General features: G+C 40.5%; 2 protein-coding genes across 4 annotated transcripts; one reads left to right on the forward strand and one right to left on the reverse strand.

Moving 5' to 3' along the window:
* Positions 1–1,172: 1,172 nt before the first annotated feature.
* angel1 (angel homolog 1) lies at positions 1,173–10,859 on the reverse strand. The gene is made up of 11 exons (XM_084044146.1): positions 10,747–10,859; positions 9,663–9,704; positions 7,385–8,356; positions 6,436–6,680; positions 6,213–6,282; positions 5,643–6,091; positions 4,692–4,833; positions 3,560–3,670; positions 3,375–3,414; positions 2,798–2,964; positions 1,173–1,560 (listed from the first exon to the last, which is right to left on the reverse strand). The coding sequence occupies exons 1-11, from the start codon at positions 10,820–10,822 to the stop codon at positions 1,400–1,402; spliced, it is 2,475 nt and encodes an 824-aa protein (XP_083900272.1). The 5' UTR covers positions 10,823–10,859; the 3' UTR covers positions 1,173–1,399.
* An 847-nt stretch (positions 10,860–11,706) lies between these two features.
* Positions 11,707–18,594, forward strand: ttc8 (tetratricopeptide repeat domain 8). Of its 3 annotated transcripts, none has more exons than XM_084044297.1 (15): positions 11,707–11,894; positions 12,725–12,751; positions 12,966–13,086; positions 13,178–13,241; positions 13,577–13,736; positions 14,755–14,844; positions 15,274–15,318; positions 15,448–15,533; positions 15,664–15,751; positions 16,029–16,139; positions 16,295–16,434; positions 17,036–17,210; positions 17,358–17,480; positions 17,604–17,687; positions 17,849–18,594. In XM_084044297.1, exons 1-15 carry the CDS (start codon positions 11,781–11,783, stop codon positions 17,963–17,965), a joined length of 1,545 nt encoding a protein of 514 aa, XP_083900423.1. In that variant the 5' UTR covers positions 11,707–11,780; the 3' UTR covers positions 17,966–18,594. The 3 variants fall into 3 exon arrangements, with proteins under 3 accessions (XP_083900423.1, XP_083900424.1, XP_083900425.1); XM_084044299.1 differs by having other exon boundaries at positions 11,824–11,894; positions 12,732–12,751; XM_084044298.1 differs by lacking the exon at positions 12,725–12,751.
* The last annotated feature ends 429 nt before the right edge of the window (positions 18,595–19,023 follow it).

The following is a 19,023-nucleotide window of genomic DNA, read 5'->3' on the forward strand; positions in this document are numbered from 1 at the left end:
AAACACTTGATAAAGATTATCATTCTGCTAAGACATTTTTGTATGCTACCTTGGGTCGTTTGAGAAACCTAACCTGAATATGTACAGTGAAACTGAAAAAGGTTACTTAGCACTTACTTAAATGAGCGGGGTCCCCCAGGGCTCTATACTTGGTATGGTCCTTTTTTCCTTCGAGTCTACACCAAATCTCTTTGCCAAAAATAGCTGATCTAAAAGCTCACAATGTGTTGCTATACAAAGCGTTGCAAGCTTGTAGATCAGCTATTTTCACTGAACGTTCACCCCAGAATAGGGATGCTAGGGTTCATGAACATTTGTGTGAGGGGAGAGAGCAGGTTTCCTTACCTTGTATTCTATTGGCTGTGCAATACTAGAAACACCGTTTGTGGGGTAAAGAGACAGGATTACCCTGTCGTGTCTACTGACCTATTTTGAAAACCTACTGACCTGATTTTTATACAGTACGTGCATGCCTTTGGTGCCACAGGGAGAATAAAGCTATACATAGCTTGATTCCAATGTCTGTGTTTATATTTGAACTATATCATCACTTATGGTATGAAGAGGAACATTTGGAATGCATGCGTGGAAACTACCCACGGAACAGAAAATACCACATCCAAGTTCACTCCCAGTGAAATGTGAGACCTCACTGAAGATGAATCTATGTTAGCCCGCATTATACTGTACTCTATAATGTGCTCTCACAGATTTCCCTGACTGAGCCCCATCATGCATGAACTCTCTAAATGAATTATTAATTCATGGCTACTGTACCGTACGAGCGTGCGTGCACACGCGCGCGTGCACACGCGCGCGCACACACACACACACACACACACAATCTTCCCGTCAACCTGCAGCGCAGTGGGGTAGGAGGGGTAGTGCCAGTAAGGAGGCTCACACAGCCAATCGTAATCTGGAGGTCTGATGTATTAAAAGCAGGCATCTGATACCATACATGATTCATTTAGCAAATAACTATAAACGAGTTTCTCGTTCCAAACATGACACACATGCTTTGTCTTTGAAGGAGAAATGGTGAGAAAACAAAGCAATCACACTTTAACAGAAAAATATTTATTCTCCAATATTCAAGGAATAGGAGTATGAATATAATAAAAATCTACAACCAAAATTGCACTTTTTAAACAAAATAAAAATGGGCACTTTTTAAACAAAATAAGTAAACTCTGCTCCCAACCATTTAAAACTGCACTCATCCACTTGTGGGAAGGAACTCTTGTCAAACATTTCTCCTATAAATCCAAAGAAACTAACAAATATAACTATACCTAAAACAGTGTCCAGGGCAAGGCCAGCATCATACAAACATAATTATGCAAATCTTCTGACTTCAGTCTATTAAGACCTCCCAGTCCACACACAGTCTCCCCTATCAAGCAGGGAGCAGGTCCATCTGGAATTTTGCCAGAAGACTAAGATGGTCAGAAGGGAATACTTCATTGGGTAGACCTTTCATTGACCAGATCACATCCTCTGATAGGAGTGGGAGATAACCTATCAGCTTCAGACCTGCACCTTCCAGGTGGCTGTCACCTGAGGAAAACAAATACATGACAGTGATATCAAATTCAAATCAGGCTTGCAACGTGGTTTTCTCAAGCTCTTCACATTTTAAAGGGGAAATCAGACCAAATCTGACCTGTACCTCATTTTCTACTTCTGAATATTTCAAATAGCTACAATCTGATCTACAGAGCACATTTACTGTTGGAGATGTTTGTTAGGTAAATTACACAATGCATTTGAGGGTTAAAATCATTGGGTGCGAGACAAAATAAATAACAGTAACTCTTTCACAGTGGTGTTTGTTGTACAAGCCTTTGTGTCTACCTCCCCCTCACATCCTCCCCTGACATGATCAAGGCAGATGGCCTCCCACCCTAGAGCCTGGTTCTGCTAGAGGCTTCTTCCCATTAAAGGGGAGTTTTTCCTTGGCACTGTGGCCAAACGCTTGCTCAGATGGGAATCTAATGGGTCTCTGCTCTATATGTAAAGTGTCTTGAGACAACTTGTGATTTGGCACTACAAGAACATTTAATTGCAGTTTAATTTAAGCCTATAATACAAAGCATCCTGTCCTTTTGGCCTGATTTGTGTTTGGTAATATGTGCAACCAAGAACAAGATACTGTAGGCTTCAGTGTATTTATATCAGGATGGCGAGTGGGGTCATATGGGTGTAACCAGATGTCAGCTGTACAGCTGTGCAAAGACCTCATTCTGAGTAATGCTTCATTTATGGTCCGTTGTACGATGGTGTCCCACACCGAAAACGGCGAATCTACAAGCTGACAACACGTCGCAGGTTGTAGATCTGCTATTTTCAGCATGCAACACCGTCGTACAGCGACGTATAAATCAGGCATCCACAATGACCCTACTCACCCTCTTCACAACAGGTTCCAACTAAGCCATGGGGGCAAAGGAAGGATTCTGCAGAGAGTATTTATTTATTAATATATATATTAATATGTATGCATGCATGTATGTATGTATGTATGCATGTATTAGAGCAATGCTGGGAAGTGCTCCATTTGTGTGCAGGTGTATGTGTGCGTGTGTTAGGTTGAGTTTGTTGTTCAAGAATCAAGGTGCTGTATTTTCCACTACTCATACAGGTAAAAGCAGTGAAATAGTGCAAGTATTTCTGTTTTATGAACCTTTTGTAGCCTGACCACCTGAATTCTTCTACCCTGGATGACTTACACCCATAATAATGTTTAATGGTCACGACAGTGGCCAACCTTATACACGTGACGTGACTTGCATACCTGTGTGAACATCAGCCGTGTCAGTGCATTTAGGACTGTAGAAGATATAGTCGACTGTATCTCCCACGTCAGAGTGCAGGGTGGTGATCTCATTCCGACCAGAACCAGGGAGAATGTGTTTGTAGGCTGAGTGCAGGTTCAGCCCATGACAGATACTGTGTCCCAATCTGTGACAAAGAAAAGTAACAGATATAACATCCCAATTCTATAGTTTCATTTCCCATTTTATTACAGAATCGATTCATTTTGTGTTCTCATTTATACATAAATGAGAGGCAGTGATTCGCATCCCTTTTAATTTCAAGGACCCCCAGTTTCATACGCATCAGGACATGGACCCTCATTTGATATATCATTTATTTTTCATCTCTGGGACGCCAATCTATACTGTAAAACGTCAGTGTTTTTATTTTATCCGAGACTACAAATTCGGTCCATTTGGACCCCCGGTGCTCCCTAAACCCGACGTTGAGAAACAACGAGATACAGTATTGTCAGTCAACAAGAGGCAATACTGTGATTGTGACCCTTTAACAGGTAAGGAACATAAAAATAAAAATGCAATATTTTAACTGACCTCTCACTACAAACACATTGTTGATTGTCCCTGGAAGCATCTGTCAAAAACAAGGATGGAAATAGAAAAACCATGATTCTTGAACCAGCATTAATAGAGAAAGTTGTTTAATGTGAATGACAAGAGCTAACATGGCATAGGTTCCACTGTGATTCCTGCAGTGTGTTCTAGCTGTGTTACTGTACCGGGTGTGTTGTCCGTCACATAGTCGATCAGATCCAGATCCAGGGGTCGAACACAAGCAGCTGCAGAGAAGCGCAGCTGCAGGAGGAAGTCATGGTCGTACTGGAGTTTCCCTACACAGGGAGGATAAATATAAAAATGAGAGAATGGCAGAGAGTGTTTGTGTCATCGGACCACAGGGAAAATGGCGTAAGGAGAAATGGTTTATTACTGCTATGGTCTTTTATAGTATAGTCAACATTCTCTGAATGTGGTTAAGTAGATTTAATGACACACTTGAAAATAAATGTTTGACAGATTTCTTTCAACCAAAAATGGTAGAAAGAAATTCAATATCAACTTGGCCTTCTTTTTAATCCAAAGCTAACAATTGTAACAGCTGCCTCATGTCTAGCTACAGCTGGCTAAATAGTACCACCATTGTGTCATCATGCCTAGGGTGCTAGCATGGCCAGAAATGCCACTGGTTGCCTGAATTATTCATTTTAGTCTGGTTAATGAAAAGACACTGCAAGCAAAGATTGTTCTCTGATCAAGAGTCTGGCTTGATATCAGACCGGTATATTGTCTTGAGTGAAATTTTGTTTCAGTGCAGCTAACACGCCACGTCGCAATGCAATGTCAGCTTGAAGATCAGTTCGAGTGCCGCACTATGAGCTTGTAGATCTGCTATTTTTGAAAATGTTTGAACATTTTTATGTTTATATACATTTTAACTCAAATCTTTGCTTCTGGGGGGTCCCTGGAACAAAATATTTTAATGGGGGGGAGGTCTGCGGACAAATACATATCATTTTGGGGGTCCTTGACATGAAAAAAGTTTGAGAACCACTGATATTATAGCAACATATATTTAGAAGACATTTGTAGAATCCCCAGAAGCAAAGATTTCAAGATTTTACAAAAACAAATAGCAGTTCTACAAGCTCATAGCTATGAGCTTATATATCTGCTATTTTTGAATAGCCCAAGGTATAAAATAATGGTTATAGCAAAAAAAATCTAAAATGACACAGTATGCATGCGTTCCCAGATTGAATGGGTTAGGCATTAGAGAAGAAGAGTCTGAGCCGCACCAAAGAGACCCAAAATGATGACCGAAAGAAAATCACACTGTAAAGATACAACACTAACCTGATTCCTGAGTTCCCCTTTTAAACTTGTCTTTGTCTGTTGTGTACTGACAGTTGTCTGTGATTCCCAGCGAGCTGGGCCACAGGGGTGCAAACACTCTGTGTTGGTAGGCTCTGTAGGACAGGTCCTCTTGGCCTGATATCTGACGTAAACAAAAGGATACACGGAACATTACTGCAAACACGGTGGCTTATCTGAAATAACTCAGTTTGTAGTTGTAATCCAGGTTGGGGAGAAGACGCTTCTGTACTGTAAGTGTCAGTTCACCTACCCAGTATAAATAATGGTTCATAATGGAGAGAAAAAGGGGTTTCAATCTATGTATAAGTTCTATGGTAAATATAAGCTTAAGAGAGTTTAGAAGCTGGTATGAATACTTTTTCTTTTTTACTGATATTGTGTGGTTGAAAGGTTGTGTTAATTTCTGGACATTATCTTGTAAAAGAATATCATAAGCCTTTGTTTGCTACAGAGCTTGTTTTCTTAACCACTTTCCAACTTGGTTTCCCTATTTTGGGCATGTCATTATAGGTCTATCGGCATCTGGAAATCACACAAGCTTACAATGCATTGCATCGCAACGCATTGAGTTTGTAGATCGGCTATCTGGCTATTCGTCATCAGTGTATAGGGTAGGGATTCAATATATTGATTAATATAACTGATTAATTGCATGGAATAATTTATCAATAACGATACAAGTTACCAGTTGTGTTTACCTTACACCTGTTACAGTTAACTGTAATTCTGGCTGCAAATGTAGACTTCTACAAAAACTACTGAACACTAGACTCTTTCCATGTGTCTGCTTTCACTACTGAAGGAGATGAGTACAACTTTTATTTGAACAGGTAGACCCGTTTGAAAGCTTCCCTGGAAAACACTCATTTATTGTGCATACAAGTTTTCTATACAGAGTGCCAAGCATTGATCATGGACAGTTTGTCTCACCATCCAGGAGGGTAAGCCGTGGTAGAAGAGCTGGCCGTTGGTGATCAGCTGGTACAGAGGCGTATGTGGAACAGAATTAAAATCTCCGCACAAGATGATGTTGCAGTGGTCCTCTCTGTCCTTGCAGAACTTGACCACACGACTGATCTCTGCTAATACTATGGCCAACTGGGTCAGCTTGACGTCGCCCCTCCTGGGGTTGAACAGCAAGTGGGTGTTAGCCACACAAAGCAGTGGGCCCTTTGCCTTGACCTCTGACCCATGAGTGCTGCTGGCCACTGGCTGCAGCAGCAGAACAATGCCCACGTTGTCCTGGTTCAGAAGCCCTGTCTCAGGCCTGTAGAATTCCAGCAGGGTCACTGATAACTCGGAGAACACATCGCCACGGTAACAAGTTGCACAGCCGTCTGTCTTGATTCCCGTTCTCCGTTTGTACACACAGCTATAGCCTAGCATCAAAAAGCCAAAGAATTCAAACTTATAAATAAAACAATAGTCCCTTAAGAAAGGCCAACACCGCATTAAACAATACCAAGTTATTCACACTGACTACTACTTGAGCAGGCTTACCCATCTGTGAGAGGAAGGGATGCAACTGTTCCTTATAGTGGTTCTCTTGCACCTCTTGAAGGCACAGAATCTACACATGGGAGAGATGCACAGCTCATTAAACCGGTCAACATGAACAATAACAGCTGTACTCACCATAGATAGTTAAAATGCCCGCTAATAAAAATGATATGCTGGTATAAAATATATAAATTATATTGAAAAATGATTTTTTTGGACTCACGTCTGGTGCCCATTTCTGGATGTCCTCTGTGAGGTGGTGGTAACGGTAGCTCCACTGCAGCACCTCCAGGGGGCAGTGGGAGTACAGCTTCTGGTTGGCTTCCAGCAGGTCCTGGGCCAGGATGTTGTAGGACATGACAGTGAAGTCCAACACATCCTGGGAGGCTGAGAACTTGTGTACAGACTCGGCCACAGTGGGGCTCTCAGTTACCTCCTCCCACGCCCTCCAGACCACTGAAAATGAGGCTTGCACCCACACATACAGTACACAGTCAAGTGTTTGAGCAAATCGAGTTGGGAGACAGTAGATTAGAATAATACATTGGATATAGACTAAGCTAATATGCATCTGTTGTACACCTAAAATGTACGGTAGGAAAATATTGTACGTGGGAATCCATAAACAGCCAGCCATTAAAAATTGCCTACTCAACAGCTTTGTTCAGTGGAAAGTGTGCTGTAACTGTGAATTAGACACAATCAAACTAATCATATGACCCAAATAGGGCTGCATGATATTGGTCAAAATTACTTTTTTTTTTGCTATTTTTGGCTCCTTTAAAAAAAAAAACATTTTAACACAAACTGCCAAACATCTTATGTAATTAGTTTGCAAAATTATCATAATTATTAGGCTTGATAATTTTCAGAACATGCTTCTTTTACTGTACTTTACTGTGCTTCTTTCACTATATTTATCTATCCCACGAGCAGCATGGAAAATCAAATGACAATGAATTTATTGATGAAAAACATTGTGCCATGGCAAATGCAGATTTATTTCCCCTTCTCTTCTGCTTTACCAGAGGTCATTATGTATAATAAAACAGGAGTGAGAAATAAGCATGAATAATGGTTGTTACTAGTTACAACCTATTTTTTTCCTTCGAAAAAAAATGGAAACTGTTAAAAGGTTCAGGGTGGTTAAAGTGAGACATCACTTGTCTCACCTTCACAGGGAGTTGTCTGCTGTAATGGGGGGTAGTAGCTCAAAGAAGGGAACTCCACTGACAGGTAATGGCTTGCTTCTGCCAAGCCAGGGTCTTCAGGGTTGTGCCATCCAGGTTGTGGACCATGATACAGGGTCTTCCTTGGTTGTGTTTGGAGTTCAGAGAGAAGAGAGACTAGGTCCAACGGAGGACAAATTGTGTCATAATTTATCTCACCAGTACCAGTGATGTATTCATCCCAGCATTCTTTTCCTGCAATCGATGCTTTACCACGAGACAGTGACTTTTCCATGCTGGCTACGGGGATTTTCTCCAGCATTGGACACATTTCTTCCACTCTAATGTTTTCAGATGACTGATTCTGTAGTGTCCATGGGTTGATCATCTCACCAAGTGCAACAGTTTCTTCCTCCACCCGTTCCTTCATATTCATCTCCTCATGGTGGACACATACCTCATGGTCCTCCTGCTGGGCAGCCTTCGCCTCGTCTTTTAGGTTTTCATTACTCATCTTCTCCTCTTCTTCTGGTAGCACTGTGCTCTGTAAACCAGCATTGTTCAACGCAAGCTCATTTTTTGTTTCGTCACACGCAACCTTCAGTAGCTCTCCATCCGTCTCAGACCTTTTATCTTCGCCTAGAACTTGCTCTTTCAACACAGGCACCTTTAGTTGTTCTCCCTCTGCCTCAAGCTTTAAGTTTGCAACATCATCTTCTGGGACTTGCTGCTTTATCACAGCCACCTTCAGCTGTTCTCCCTCTGCCTCAGGCCTTATGTCTTCTTCTGGGACTTGTGGCTTCAACGCATCAACTTTCAGTTGTTCCCCATCTGTCTTAGGCCTTATAATATCTTCTTCTGAAACTGTCTGCTTCCACACATCAACATTTAGTTGTTCTTCATACACATCAGGCCTTGTGATCAAGGGCGTCTCGTCATTGGGGCCAACGAGGCCATGGCCCGGTCTGGAAACCCCTGCTCCCCCAGGGGGAAAAAACAAAAAAATCAACATAACAACATTAGCATCCCCTCACCCTATTCTGTTGTCGCCAACCACAGAAAGTCGCCTTTGTTTTCAAATCGGGCTTATTTGCATTCGGCCGAATTGTTAATGGGTGGCCTTTAAAAAAGGGTTTCCCCGTCAAACCGGTTCTCTTGCCAGGTAAACAGTATAAAGAGGGGTCAGAAATAGCTCCACATTTCATTATTGTTGTGACTTGTGACTAGTCTACTATTCTACAACATGAAGAAGCCACCAACCAAAAAACGATTCGTCCAGAGCAGCATGCTACTACACTTCGCCGCCAGCTCCAGCAAGACGCCAGCAAAGGAGGACAGCAGCAGTGCCAGGACACCAGCGCTCATCACCGTGCCAGCGGTGACGACTGCCCCACCAGTGGCTGCTGGTGGGGGGCCAGTGGGGCCACAACCAGCAGCCACCACACAACAGACCCGCCAGCACCAGCAACCATCGCCGCGGCCAGCAGCACCATACCAGTGCGCCCCTGCTCCCCGGATTCCAGCGGCGCAGTTGTGCCTACAGACCTCTCTGCTATCGATGAGCCAGCAACTCAACCCAAACTAAGCCGCTTCCCAACAACCTCTCGCCTAAACAGTCTATGTCTCCTGTCGTTTGAGAGAGATTTAACTAACCGTTTGGACCTGGATGAGGTTATTGACATGTTCAAGTGCAAGCCCCGTCGTATTAAGCTGTAACAGACTAGGCTGCTATATGTTTGCACTGCAGTGCACTGTACCTATTTGATTTGTTAACTTTGCTGTTGTAAATACACTTTTGAGAATAAAAAAACATACATTGATTATATTTGCATATTGTGTTTTATTCACGTTTCTCTCTCTTGCATTAACGCTGATGGTAATTCTCAATAGACTGTCACTTATCAGCCATCGTTGCGGGAGCCCCACGCGCAACAAGGGGGGGGGGGGGGTTAAGAATCTGGCCCGGTCCACGTTAGAACCCACCATACGCTACTGCTTGTGATGTGTTTTTGTGGAACCTGTCGGTTAAACCCTTCCCCTGTGCTCTCTACTTCGGAAATCTTCAATACGCTCTCGTATTCATATGTCTCACACACAGCAACTACATTCAGTTGTTTTTCGTCCATCTCAGGCCTTGTTGTGTCTTTCTCAGGGACTTTCTGTTTCATCCCTTCCCCTGTTTGTCCACATATCCCACCATTTGGTTGAAGCGGCAATGCTGTCTGACACTTGGTGAACTCCCTGGTTGGGACATAAACAACATCCACCAGCTCCTCCTTACCATTGACAAGTGCAGGAGGGAGAGTCTTCTTCTTCGAAGCCTCTGTGTGGGAGAAATAATTGGAGTGAGATGATAGATGTGCATTTATTTTTAAGGCTAAATGTCATTTCTTTTTGGTTTTCGAGGCAGTGATATAGATAGTTATGTTTCCATAAAAAAACAGACTTGTACACTTCTATAATTTCTTAACTATTACACCAAAACATTAGCACATGGTTCTGTCTGACGTCATCAGCAGCAGCTGAAGGCGATAGCCCTTAAACATGACGGTCATATATCATGACAGTCATGGATGAACGTCAACCAGGTGTTTGCTTTTTCTCCATTTACGGCCCGTACATCTACATAAATGTTCAGATTTCAAATATAAAGTGCTTAGCCCATGGCCACGAATGTTGCAATTCTGTTCGGGCTCTCAGAAGTACCCGTATCTTCAGTACTGTTCAATAAAAAGCATTTTAATCCGATCGGTGGCCATTGTCTCCGTATTTCCTCCATGCTTTCAACAACATGAACCTATCGGTTGGGAGGTGTACTGCACTCTGATACATAGTAACTGTGAGAAAATGGCCACCGATCGGGTTAAAATGCTTCTTATTCAACAATACGGAAGATACGGGTACTTCTGCGGGCCCGAACAGAATTGTAACATCCGTGGCCATAAGGTAAGCACTTTATATTTGAAATTTGAAAGTTTATGTAGATGTACATGGAGAAAGTGCAATCACCAGATAGAAGTTCATCCATGACGGTCGTGACGGACGTCCGTCGTGTGATCCATGGCTACTGAAGGCTACAGATGATGCACTGCGTGCAAAGGCCTGTATTACAATGCTATAATTCCGTCAATGTGTAGTCAGACTATAGTTCATAAGAGGAGGAAGTTTTGTCTAAACGGTGAAACTATCAGTAAACAAATCACAGCATGTGCATGCATTCTGTTCTATCTGCGGAGCGGCTAACATTAGCCTAGTTCTCCACACACAGCTGTTCAGAGGAGTTATTATTTACATGAGCCAAACGCTGCTCAACAAAGTCAACTTATTGGACTGACACGTTGCCAGCGGAGTTGTTATTTATTTACCTGCTGCCGAGGCTCTCTTATTGCTAAAGTAACGTGTCAGCGGGTAGAGCCCGTAAAACAACAGGCTGCCAATCATGGTTCATTGGTTGTTTGCTCTAAAGTCTAAACATCGCATGCGCGTTTAAACAGAGACTGCGCGAGGAGGAGGTCTGGAGGAATCAGATAGACAGGTGGCGCTGTGGCGCCGAATTCAGCCCCCTGCCCCGATAAATGCCCAAAGAGTAATAATATTATCTTGTGCATTATTTGCATAGAGGTATAGATTATTTGCCTTTTTTTGTGTTGGAAAAAGTACAATTATTTTGTATTTAAGTAAAAGTATCAATACTGCAATGTAGAAATACTCTGTAACATTTCTACTTGAGTAGGCTAAATGTACAAAAGTATTAGTATCAAAATATACTTAAGTACCAAACGTAGAAAGTTCTCATTATGCAGAATGTCCCATTTCACAAATGTATAAAATGTCAAAAAAACTTTTGAAAATAGCAGATCTAAGCTAACAACATATGTTGTTTAAATAAGTAGGCTACTGCTTGCCAAAAAAAAGGTGTGAAATGCAGACCCTGATGACGACCTTCTAGGTCGAAAGGCGTTGGTTGGTCATACTCATTTTCCTTGCTCTAAATAAATGTATACATGTTTTTCACTTGAGATGGAGTGCCTTGGAATTATTTTCTTTGCAAGTCTGCATTTCACACCTTTTTTTGGCAAGCAGTAGTTATTTGGAAATCCTTTTTTGTTTACTCTATAGCAATGAGTTCTATCAGAATTTAGAGCTATTTAATACCTTTTTAACCAAAGAAAATCACATACCGTACCTTTAAATACAGAACTATATTTGTTTTAATCTAGAACAATTCTACACCTCGACATGAGGTGGCGGTAATGCACCACAAAGGTAGTAAGGTAGACGGCGTAAGGAGGAGGAGCCTGTCCTCTGTTGCTGGGTGACAGAAAGCGTCGCCAGGCTCAGGCTAATGTCAGCTTGTTAGCAAAGCTACTTATTGTGTTTTTACTGTTTGGCCAACGTAATGGAAGTGACAATGGATCCTTTATTTCTTGCATGGAGCTATTTCAGAAGACGGAAGTTCCAACGATGTTCTGATATTTGTACAAAAATATTAGTGGACAGTCCATATGACCAGGTATAGCATGATGCTAGCGATTATAGCCCCTTTACTGAGGCTATGTGGTTTACAAATAGCAGACATAGGGTGTAATCCTGATTAACCTTAGTCCAGTCCTTAGTTTACAACATTCAACACAGAATCAGTGGTGGGAAAAGTACTCACATGTTTCACTTAAGTAAAAGTATCAATACTGCAATGTAGAAATACTCTGCTACAAGTAAAAGTCTGGAATTCAAATTGTACTTGAATAAAAGTACAAAAGTATTGGTATAAAAATGTACTTAAAGTATAAAGTACTCATTATGCATATGTTCCATTTCACAAGTTTTCAAATGTATACAAGCTCACAATGCATCGTGATGAGCTTGTAGATGAGCTATTTTCAAATGCCCGAAATGTATATTGGGCTGAAGTGGGTAATGTATGTTCTGTAATAATAATCAAAATCTACAAAGTAATTAGTAACTTAAGTGTTCAAATAATTGTAGTGGAGTAAAAGTATAATATTTGCCTCTGAGATGTAGTGGAGTAGAAGTAAAAGTACTGAAAAAGTATACTCAAGTACAGTACTTACTTACTTACTTACTTAAGTAAATGTACTTGGTTACTTTACACCACTGCACAGAATGTCATATAGTTTTGTTTAATTGCAATAATCTCACTTTCATCAGATATCTTCTCTGACCCAATCATCATATTTTCATTCTCATTTGTATCCACTTTATTTCACTTTATTTCCATAGACTTCACTTAATGTTTCCATCATGTCTTCTTGTCTTCATTTCTTCCTCCCTGTCTTGTTTTCCTTCCATCCTCAACTCATCTCCACTCTCAACACTAATAAGGACACAGACTCACTGCATATTTCTGAGGTAACCTTTAATGCACTGTAAAATCCTAGTGGTCATTTACTTAACTGTGAGTGTATAAATGTAACCAAATGGATCCCTACAATTGTACACTATCAGAGTTAAATGACCAGTGAGGATTATATTGTGTGCTGACTGTGCTTTCTACGGCGCTACAACTGAAATGTTGTCCTAAAAATGTGTGTGTGTGTGTGTGTGTGTGTGTGTGTGGAGATAGGCTGCCTGGAGTCTGAAGACACGTGCTCTGACAGAGATGGTATACATAGATGAAGTTGAGGTGGATCAGGAGGGCATTGCTGAAATGATGCTCGACGAGAGTTCTATTGCCCAAGTAGCACGTAAGTCTCAGCTGTCTCTGTGGGTTCCCTGTACTTGTACAGTTCATTCATTCAACTGAATAAAAACTGATTGTACTTGCCTCACCTCTAGGCCCTGGAACATCGCTGAGACACGTTGTAACTAGTCAGGGTGGTGGGCCCACGCCAGCCGTCAGGTACTCGACCACACTTCTCTATTAGCTCAATAAAGGCCTGGAACCTGGGTGCCCGATTGCTGAATGGTTAGGGTGCATAGTACCACATAGGCTCTGATAACTGACAGTTAGTCCCCGGGTCAATTCCTGGGCCAGCCGGAACATTTGCTTCATGTCACTCGCCGACTCTATCTCCCCGTTTCCTGTCTTTCTCGATTGTAACTATCAGTAAAGGCAGAAAAGCCCGGAAAAATAATTGAATGAATAATGATCAATCTAATATTGGCTCATGTGTTTTCCTGTGGCTCGCAATATAATGATAAGCTGAATTTTGTTTGTTTCTCTCTAAATTAAAGGCCTATGACTCAATCGGGACGTCCGATCACAGGATTTGTGAGACCCAGCACACAGTCAGGGAGACCTGGAACGATGGAACAGGCCATTAAAACCCCTCGAACGGCCAGCACCGCTCGTCCTGTCACCAGTGCTTCTGGAAGATTTGTCCGTCTGGGAACAGTGAGTTTTGTATTGTCATTGCCAGCCTGATGTGTAAAGGTGCTTGAACCACGTACTGTAAGCCTTACATTATCTGTTAGACAAATAGCAAAAATAGAATAGCTGATCTACAAGATCATATTGCGACACATACATACATTATGTATACATACTATTGTGTGAAAGAAAAAATGCAAAATATAAGAGCTCATTCAACCATCAATAAAATTAGCAGGCATGTAAAATTAGTCTATATCTACACAGCAAAATCCAGATTGTTAATTTTACACTGAGAGCATGGGTCCATTTTTACACTCTGTTATATAAGTGTTCTCAGCTCTGTGACTGTTTTCATATCTAGTTATTTCATTCATGATTTTAATGCCTGTACCTTAACTATCACATAGTGTGCACGTGCATATCGTCGTCACTGTTGGGTGGAAACCTTTTTATGTTCAAAACTGTTACTTTTCAGGAAATGGAAAAAAGAACCTTTGCTGCAGTGCATCCAATGTACAGTAGTTAATATTTAGTCACAAGCTCTTGTTAATACTTTTCATTTGGGTCACTATTTATAAAACCCACAGACAGACTTTGCCACTTTCTCTTTCAAAGCTTTTCCAATTATAGCAAAAATAGCCGATCTACAAGCTCACAACATGTCGCGGTGCATTGTGAGCTTGTACATCTGATGTTTTACCTATTTCTGAAACATTTCTGACATTTTCTTAAACAGACAAAGACAATACCTCATGTTGTGCAATCTGGGAACCCATCGGCTAAAAAAAATACAAATCCTTTCAATTTGCCGCAGAGCTCTGAATCTGTCTTGAGAGATTACATGTTGTGTGACACTGTAGTATGATGAAGTAGGGCATGCATTTACAGGGGGAAAAGACAAAAGTTAAAATATGGAAATACAAGGTTTTTGCCAAACGGCGACAATTATGTAATATGTATGCTTTGAAAAGTGCTATACAAATATAGTTTGATAGGGCTTGTATTAACTTTGTCATGTCTGATCTTCCTTGCTACACAGGCCTCTATGTTGACCAACCCAGATGGACCGTTCATAAACTTATCAAGACTAAATTTAGCCAAGTATTCCCAGAAGCCCAATTTATCCAAGGTGAGACTGTTATTTGTTTAAAAAACAAGTTCCTGTTGGCCTGTCATAAGTATTACATAATCACCTAATTATTTGAGATAATCGCAATTATTTTGCATAATCGTCATAATCATTTCCAGTGTTCAAATATTTTCAAACATTTATAGTATATTTCAAATAGTTGAAATAGACGATTCCCAAGCTTAGTTACGCAACATGTGAGCTTGTAGATCGTCTATTTCCTCTATTTTTAGATATTTGTTTAAGTATAAAGTCATTAAATATGTCATTTAATTGTATATTAAAGTTATTTGTCATCACAATTCAATTGTTAATCGCAATTATTGTGTGGCAATTAATCGTCAAGTAAAATGACATGATAATGACAGCCCTACACCTTGTTCCATCCATTTGATCTTGTTCTCCATTAACCATTATTTCCCCCCTCAGACGTTGTTTGAGTACATCTTCCACCATGAAAATGATGTTAAAAATGTAAGTTGCAGTATCTAAAGAATATAATATATAGTCTCTTTGATTTTGTTCTACAGTTACAACATAAAGCATATGTTTAAGTTTAAGACAATTTTCCAAGCAGAAGGTTTTTTGTGTTTGTGTGTGCAGGCTTTAGATTTGGCCGCTCAAGCCACTGAGCATGCTCAGTTTAAAGACTGGTGGTGGAAGGTACAGCTGGGGAAATGCTACTATAGGTGAGCGACCCACAAATAACCACATTATTGGAGTTCAACGTTTTAAATGTAATTTGATGCTGATTCCTTTAAATCTGTTTCATATATTCTCATACAAGTCCTATAATTGGTCATTTACATGTATTTACAGACTTGGTCTATATAGAGAAGCTGAAAAACAATTCAGATCAGCTCTCAACCATCAGGAGGTGGTCGATACGTACCTCTACCTTGCTAAGGTATTAACAGAAATATAATAGCAAAAACACCACATTGCAAAGTTTTTACACAATGTAGAATCTAGGACTGTCAACATGGAATGTTCATCAATCTGAAAAGGCTGGTGATTGTATGCAGCAAACACAGACTTTTACAGATTTGCCAATAGTGGACATATTCCTATGACGATTAGTTGGCTACGAATTTCTTTAATCAAATCTTTAATTGTAGAATCTTCATTGAGCCATGGTTGTTATTGAATGACTGAGTTATTGTTCTATTTTCCCACTTGACAAGGTGTACCAGCGTATGGATCAACCAATTACGGCCCTGAACTTATTCAAGCAAGGCCTGGACCACTTCCCCGGGGAGGTTACTCTGCTAACAGGAATCGCCCGAATCCACGAGGCAGGTTGCCTTGGTCCTCGTTCCTTGAGCTTACTTTATACTTCATTGCATTACGGAGTATTAATTAGGCTTAAACATATACCTCTTTGTTTCATTCACCTGATACATTTACCGCTATGTTTTGTGTTTGTTTTTGTTTGTTTGTTTGTCCACAGGAGATGAACAACATCACTTCAGCCACAGAGTACTACAAAGATGTCCTGAAACAGGACAACACCCATGTGGAAGCCATCGCCTGCATCGGCAGCAATCACTTCTACACCGACCAGCCCGAGATCGCACTGCGCTTCTACAGGTCCAAAGTGTTCAAGGAAATATTAGAACGCATCAGTTCTTCTTATATATTCTCATTGGTTGCTTTTGCAGGTTTTACTTGTATAATGGCAGTGGTGGAAAGTAACTAAGTACATTTACTTAAGTACTGTACTGTAGTACAATTTTGAGGTATTTGTACAACCTGGGTATTTCCAATTTCCAATATTTTTACTTCTACTCCACTACATCTCGGATCCAAATCCTGTACTTTTACTCCACTACAATTATTTGAAAACCTTAGTTACTAGTTACTTTGCAGATATACATTATTTACTTTATAAAACACACATTAACCACTTTAGACCTATTTTATACCTAGGCTATTTGAAAATAGCCGATCTACAAGCCCAGCTTGTAGATCTGCTATTTTCAAACATTTTAGTACTTTTACTTTTGGTACTTGAAGTACATTTTGATACCAATACTTTTGTACTTTCACTCAAGTAAACTTTGAATTCCGGACTTTTAACAGAGTACTTCTACATTGCAGTATTGATACTTTTACATAAGTAAAACATTTCAGTACTTTTTCCACCACTGCATAATGGATAATTCTGCTAGATGTTTTCCTATGTGTCTAGACGGCTGCTTCAGATGGGAGTGTACAACTGCCAACTGTACAACAATCTTGGACTGTGCTGCTTCTACGCCCAGCAGTACGACATGACTCTGTCTTCATTCGAGAGGGCCCTAGCCCTCGTGGACAATGATGAGGAGCAGGCTGATGTTTGGTACAACATAGGACATGTGGCTGTGGTGAGTTGCCGTTCTCAGAAATAGGTGGTTATGTCTGTAAAGTATGTAGTAGTATGTGTGCATGGCCTCAATATGTACCCTCAAATATTTGTACAACAAATCGATCCCCGCTGCCCAGTACAAAGTGCAGATTATTGTGATTTACAGGGCATAGGTGATATGACGCTCGCCTATCAGTGTTTTAAGCTGGCTTTGGCCTTTAATAATGACCATGCAGAGGCCTACAATAACCTGGCTGTTCTCGAGCTCCGCAAAGGTCGTATTGAACAGGTGAATGTCATTTTCATAGTTTTCACTTTTTAAAGATTCATTATTATACTGTAATACAACTCAATAGCCAATACAGATTTAATGTATGCTGGACATTAATCAAGATATCTTGGTTGCTTCCAGTCTAAAGCATTCTTGCAGACGGCTGCCTCACTGGCTCCTCACATGTATGAACCACACTTTAACCTTGCCACTCTCTCTGAAAAGGTAATGCATAATCATTACGTTCATAGTAATAAGTAAACAATACCAATCCGTATTTTATAAGTGTCAAGACCAAATAACCACAGAGTAATTAACAAAATAAAAACACATAATGTCTGACACATTATGCTGAATTGTAGTTTTCTTTCTTCTTGTGCATCCAGATTGGAGATCTTCAGAGCAGCTACACTGCTGCCCAGAGGTCTGAAGATGCTTTCCCAGAGCATGTGGACACCCAGCAGCTTCTCAAACAACTGCGGCAGCACTTTGCTCTGCTGTGATTCCTCTACCAAAACCATCTGGTGTTTACAGTGACACCAAAGCCACAGCGCTGACATTACACAGCAGTGGACAGCATTATATTACATGGGTGAAGGCTATCAGAATCTCGAAGGCACAGTAATGACTGTAAAAAATGATTAACCACTTAAGCCATTATGTACTTTATCATTCGACAAATAGCAAAAACTCTCAGAGCGCTTTGCATTGTGACGCGTTGTGAGCTTGTAGATCTGCTATTTTACCTATTTCTGAAACATTTTGGAAAACGTTTGAAAAATAGGAACGCCGGTTGAAAGTGGTTAAATAAAAAAAGACAATAACTCCTCATGCTGAAGGTTTATGGACATCCAGTAGAGACGGTAATTAGGTACATGATATACATTCAGAATGAAAACATTGGCAATGACTGCCTTGTGTAACTTTGGCACTTTGATGTTAGTTTATTATCTATTAGACTTGGCTTTATTTATAGGTTTATATATGTGTTCTTTACAGAATTGTATAATAGTGATATGTACATAGTAAATTGCCAATATTGAATGGATATATTTCTACTAGTGAACTTAATGACAATGTTTAATGCATTCCATGTCAGATGTTTTGGGGGTATTCCAGCTAAAGCTGGCATGACAATAAATTAAAAAAAATCCATCCATGAGATTTTCTACATTCTTGAAGAAACAGTTTATTCTTGGTTCCGACTGGTAAAAGAAACAGAGTTCAGCTCCTCGATCTCGGCAGCATTTCACAAATCCATTTGAGTGGATTTCCACATGGAGCATCGTTCCAGGAATGGAAGGGGTTGTGTCGATTATAGACGGCTGCACAGTCTTCATTGGTGTCATCATTGGGCTCACCTTCGTTCCAGTACCTGCACAGTAAAATTCTCAGTGTTAATTTAACTTGGAGTCTAAAGTATCCATTATGGGTCAGTTTTTACACTTAAATGAACACTTAAACCTTTTTTTTTTTTACTTCTCAGTAGCTATTTAACACTTATTTTAACAAAAAATATATATATATATTCACTTTCACCCCTTTAACCATCAAAGGGCCT

The sequence above is a fragment of the Gymnoscopelus microlampas genome (genome assembly GCF_963454915.1).
Source record: "Gymnoscopelus microlampas genome assembly, chromosome: 20".
Classification (NCBI taxonomy): domain Eukaryota; kingdom Metazoa; phylum Chordata; class Actinopteri; order Myctophiformes; family Myctophidae; genus Gymnoscopelus; species Gymnoscopelus microlampas.

Coding starts and splice junctions, on each gene's coding strand:
- ttc8 (XM_084044297.1), top strand. CDS start 11,781: ATGGAAGTGACAATGGATCCTTTATTTCTTGCATGGAGCTATTTCAGA. Junction 11,895..12,724: donor TGGACAGTCCATATGACCAG/GTATAGCATGAT, acceptor AACACTAATAAG/GACACAGACTCACTGCATAT. Junction 16,435..17,035: donor ATCGCACTGCGCTTCTACAG/GTCCAAAGTGTT, acceptor CTATGTGTCTAG/ACGGCTGCTTCAGATGGGAG.
- angel1 (XM_084044146.1), bottom strand. CDS start 10,822: ATGATTGGCAGCCTGTTGTTTTACGGGCTCTACCCGCTGACACGTTAC. Junction 4,834..5,642: donor ACGGCTTACCCTCCTGGATG/GTGAGACAAACT, acceptor TGTTTACGTCAG/ATATCAGGCCAAGAGGACCT. Junction 2,965..3,374: donor CAATGTGTTTGTAGTGAGAG/GTCAGTTAAAAT, acceptor TCTTTGTCACAG/ATTGGGACACAGTATCTGTC.